At 34.3% G+C, this 4,961-nt stretch overlaps 1 protein-coding gene across 1 annotated transcript; it reads left to right on the top strand.

The window, feature by feature from the left end:
• Positions 1–3,843: 3,843 nt before the first annotated feature.
• Positions 3,844–4,379, top strand: LOC138386309 (U1 small nuclear ribonucleoprotein C-like). The gene has a single exon (XM_069472645.1). The coding sequence runs from the start codon at positions 3,856–3,858 to the stop codon at positions 4,333–4,335; it is 480 nt and encodes a 159-aa protein (XP_069328746.1). The 5' UTR covers positions 3,844–3,855; the 3' UTR covers positions 4,336–4,379.
• The last annotated feature ends 582 nt before the right edge of the window (positions 4,380–4,961 follow it).

Here is a 4,961-nt window from a genome sequence, read left to right as displayed (position 1 = left end):
TTTCTTATTGTTGAGTTTTAAGAATTCTTTTCATGTTTTTGATCACAGTCCTTTATCAGATAAGTCTTTCACAAATATTTTCTTCCAGACTTTTCATTCTCTTGACAGTATCTTTCAAAGAGCAGAAGTTAATGAAGTCCTGCTTATCAATTCTTTCTTTTGTGGATCATGCCTTTGGTCTCTACTCTAAAAAGGTCATTGCTAAACCCAAGATCACCTAGATTTTCTTTAACGTTATAGTCTAGGAGTTTGAGAGTTTCGAATTTTACATTTAGGTCTGTGATCCATTTTGAGTTCATTTTTGTAAAGGGTACAAAGTCTGTGTCAAGATCAAATTTTTTTTTTTGCATGTGAATGTCCAGTTGTCCCAGCATCATTTGTTGAGAAGACTATCTTGGCTTCATTGTACTACCTGTCGTTTTTTGTCAAAGATCAATTGACTATATGTATGTGGGATCTATTTCTGGGCTTCTTATTCTGTTCCATTTATCTATGTGCCTATTCTTTTGCCAATATCATACTGTCTTGATTACAATATCTTTATAATAAGGCTTAAAGTTAGGTAGTGTCAGTCCTCCACATTTTTTCTTCTCCTTCAATATTGTGTTGGATATTCTGGTTTTTTTGCTTCTTTTTATAAACTTTAGAATCAGTTTGTTGATACCCACAACATAACTTGCCAAGATTTTGATTGGGTTTGCATTGAAACTATAGATCAAATCAGGAAGAACTGACATCTTGACAATATTGAGGCCCCCTTTCTATGAAATAGAATCTGTCTAAAACGGAATCTGTTTGGTTCTTTGATTTCATCAGAGTTTTATAGTTTTCCTTATGTAAATCTGTGTATATTTTATTATATTTATGCCTAAGTATTTCATTTTGGGAGGTGCTGATATAAATGGTATTGTATTTTAAATTTCTAATTCTAGTTGTTCCTTACTGGCAATATAGGAAAATGATTGAATTTTTAATATCAACTATGTACTCTTCAACCCTGCTTTAATCTCTGTTAGTTCCAGGATGTTATAGGGTTTTTGTCAATAATTTCAAATTAATGTCATAATTGAAAAAAGATAGTTTTATTTTCTTCTTTCCCAGACCATATACCTTTTCTTTTCTTTTCTTTTCTTATCTTATTGCTTTAGCTAGGACTTCTAGTATAAAAAGAACTGGTGAGAAGAAACATCCTTGCTTTGTTTCTGACCTTGGTGGGGAAGCTTTGAGTCTGTCACCATTGAGTATAATGTTAATTGTAGGATTTTTTGTAGATGTTCTTTATCAAGTTGAAGAAGTTCCCCTCTATTCCTACTTTACTTTGAGTTTTTAAGTCATAAATGGATGTTGGAATATGTCAAATTATTTTTCTAACATCTGTTGATATGATCATGTGCATTTCTTCTTTAGCTTGTACATTTGATATATAAAATTAATTTTCAAATGGTGAATCAGCTTAGCACACCTGGGATAAATCCTACTTGGTTGTGGCATGGTATTCTTTTTATACATTATTAGAATTGATTTACTAGCATTTTATTAAGTATTCTTGCATCTATATTGATGAGAAATATTGTTCTATAATTTTCTTTCTTTGTAATGTCTTTACCTAGTTGTGGCAGTATGTAATGCTGGCCTCATAGAAATGAGTTAGAAAGTATTCCCTCTCATATACTCTGAAAGAGATTATAGAGAATTGGTATAATTTCTTCCTGAAATATTTGGTAGAATTTACCAGTAAACCCATCTGGGCCTAGTGCTTTCTGTTTTAGAAGGTTATTAATTACTGATTTAATATCTTTAACAGATATAGCCCTATTCAGATTGTCTATTTCTTCTTAAGTGAGTTTTCGCAGGTTCTATTTCTCAAGGAATTGGTCCATTTTATCTAGATTATAAAATTTGTGGGCATAGAGTTGTTCACAGTATTCTTGTAATATCTTTTTTAATGTCTACGTGGTCTGTCATCATGTCCCCTCTTTCATTTCTGACATTAGTAATTTGTCACCTCTCTCCTTTTTTCTTAATTAGTCTGGCTACATCCGTACAATCTTATTGATTTTACTGATATTTTTAAAAAATACTTTCATTGATTTTTTTTTCTGTTGATTTCCTATTTTTAATTTCATTGATTTCTGCTCTAATTTTTATTTCTTTTTATTTCTCACATTAGATTTAATTTGCTCTTCTTTTTCTAATTTCCTTAGCTGAAATCATAGATGATTGATTTTAGATCTTTATTCTTTTCTAGCATATGCATTCACTGCTATAAATTACTCTCTAAGCACTACTTTCACTGCATCCCAAAATTTTAATAAGCTCTGTTTTCATTTTTATTAGTTTAAAATATTTCATAATACTTCTTGTGATTTCTTCTTTGATCAATTTGTTATTCAGAAGTGTTTTGTTTAATCTTCAAATATTAAGGGGTTTTCCAGCTATCTTTCTGTTATTGATTTCTAGTTTAATTCTCTTATGGTCTGAGAGTGGACATCATATGATTTCTATTCTTCTCAGTTTGTTAATGTGTGTCTTATGGCCCAAAATGTAGTCTGGGCCATTCATTAATCATTCTTAGTGAATATTCCAAGTGAACTTGGGAAGAATGTATCCTCTGCTATTTTTGGATGAAATAGTCTATAGATGTCCATTATATCCTGTTGATTAATGTTTCTGTTGAATTCAACTATCTCCTTACTGATTTTATGTCTGAAGTTAATATAGCTACTCTCACTATCTTTTGATTAGTTGGTTAATCCATTTACTTTGAATGTGTATGTTTTTATATTTAAAATAGGTTTCTTGTAGACAACATATAGTTGAGTTTTGTTTTTTAAACTGTTCTGACAATCTCTGTCTTTTAATTCATGCATTTAGGCCATTGACATTCAAAGAGGTTGCTGATATAACTGAATTAATATGTACTATATTTGTTACTGTTTTCTATTTATTGACTTTGTTCTTTGTTGCTGTTTTTGTCTTTTATGCTTTTTCTGCCTTTTGTGGTTTTGGGTATTTTACATCAGCAGTCCCCAACCTTTTTAGCACAAGGGACCAGTTTCATGGAAGACAATTTTTCCACAGACCAGGGTTGAGGGGAAGATGGTTTTGGGATGATTCAAGTGCATTACATTTATTGTACAGTCAAACCTCTCTGCTAATGATAATCTGTATTTGCAGCTACTCCCCAGTGCTAACATCACTGCCTCAGCTCCACCTCAGATCATCAGGCATTAGATTCTCACAAGGAACATGCAACAGATCCCTTACATGTGCAGTTTACAGTAGAGTTCACGCTCCTTTGAGAATCTAATCCTGCTACTGATCTGACAGGAGGCGAAGCTTATGCGGTGATATGAGCAATGGGGAGCAGCTGTGAATACAGATGAAGCTTCACTCACTTTCCTCCACTCACTTCCTGCTGTGCAGCCCAGTTCCTAACAGGCCATGGATGGGTACCAGTGTGCAGCCCGAGGATTGGGGACTGCAGTTTTACATGATTCCATTTTTTCTCCTTTCTTAGCATATTAGTTATACTTCTTTATAAAAATTTTTGGAGGTTGCCTTAGAGTTTACAATATACATTTACAACTAATTCAAGTCCCTTTTCAAAGCACACTATATCACTTCATAGGTACTGTGGGTACCTTATAATAACAAAATAACCCTAATTTTTCCCTTTCATGTCTTGTATCATTGCTGTCATTAATTTCACTTATATATAAGCATACATAAATCTATATTTGAACACATTGTTGCTATTAATATTTTGAACACACGGTTATCTTTAAGATCAATTGAGAATAAGAAAAATAAAATTTCTAGGCAGAACGGAGTGGCCAACGGCCTGGAGAGAACATGCCCAAGTTTTATTGTGACTACTGTGATACGTACCTAACCCATGACTCTCCATCTGTGAGAAAGACACACTGCAGTGGTAGGAAACACAAAGAAAATGTGAAAGACTACTATCAAAAATGGATGAATGAGCAGGCCCAGAGCCTGATTGACAAAACAACGGCTGCATTTCCACAAGGAAAAATACCTCCTACTCCATTTTCTGCTCCTCCTCCTGCAGGGGCGTTGATTCCACCTCCCCCCAGTCTTCCGGGTCCTCCTCGTCCTGGTATGATGCCAGCACCCCATATGGGGGGCCCTCCCATGATGCCAATGATGGGCCCTCCTCCTCCTGGGATGATGCCAGTGGGACCTGCTCCTGGAATGAGGCCACCCATGGGAGGCCACATGCCAATGATGCCTGGGCCCCCAATGATGAGACCTCCTGCCCATCCCATGATGGTGCCCACTCGGCCTGGAATGACTCGACCAGACAGATAAGGATAGAGGGGAGGTCTCTTTATGTCAGTTTTATATTACTTGTTCTGCTTCATCAGGAGATCATGCTGCTGTGACTCTGGATGTTTTCTTAACAGCATGATAAGGAAGACTTGCTCCCCCTTCCTATCAAAGAGAGAATAGTTTTGAAGGGAACAAGTGGAACCAAAAAAGGGAAGTTTTTGTTTGTATTGTGAAATGTGAAAATAAAATTGTCAACTCTTTTAGTTAAAAAAAAAAAAAATTTATTTTACTTTTATTTATTCTTTCTCCAATGTTTTTCCATACTTTATGTAGATAGCGGTTTCTGACCTATATCATTTTCTTCTTTTCAAAGAACTTCTTTTAACATTTCTTACAAGAGAGGTCTATTGGCAAAAAATTCCCTCAATTTTTACATTTTTGAGAAAGTCTTTATACTCCTTCACTTTTGAAGGATAATTTTGCATGGTACAGAATTCTAGGTTGGTAGGTTATCATCTTCCAACACTTTAAATGCTTCACTCCACTCTCTTCTTGTTTATGTATTTTTTTAGAAGAAGTCAGATGTAATTCTTGTTTTTGCTACTTAATCGGTATAGTATCTTTTTTCCCCTCAGGCTTCTTTTGAGATTTTTTCTTTATGTTTT

This window comes from Eulemur rufifrons, chromosome 7, assembly GCF_041146395.1.
Source record: "Eulemur rufifrons isolate Redbay chromosome 7, OSU_ERuf_1, whole genome shotgun sequence".
Classification (NCBI taxonomy): Eukaryota; Metazoa; Chordata; class Mammalia; order Primates; family Lemuridae; genus Eulemur; species Eulemur rufifrons.
The sequence above is the reverse complement of the archived record's forward strand: the minus strand, read 5'-3'. Positions and strand labels throughout refer to the sequence as shown.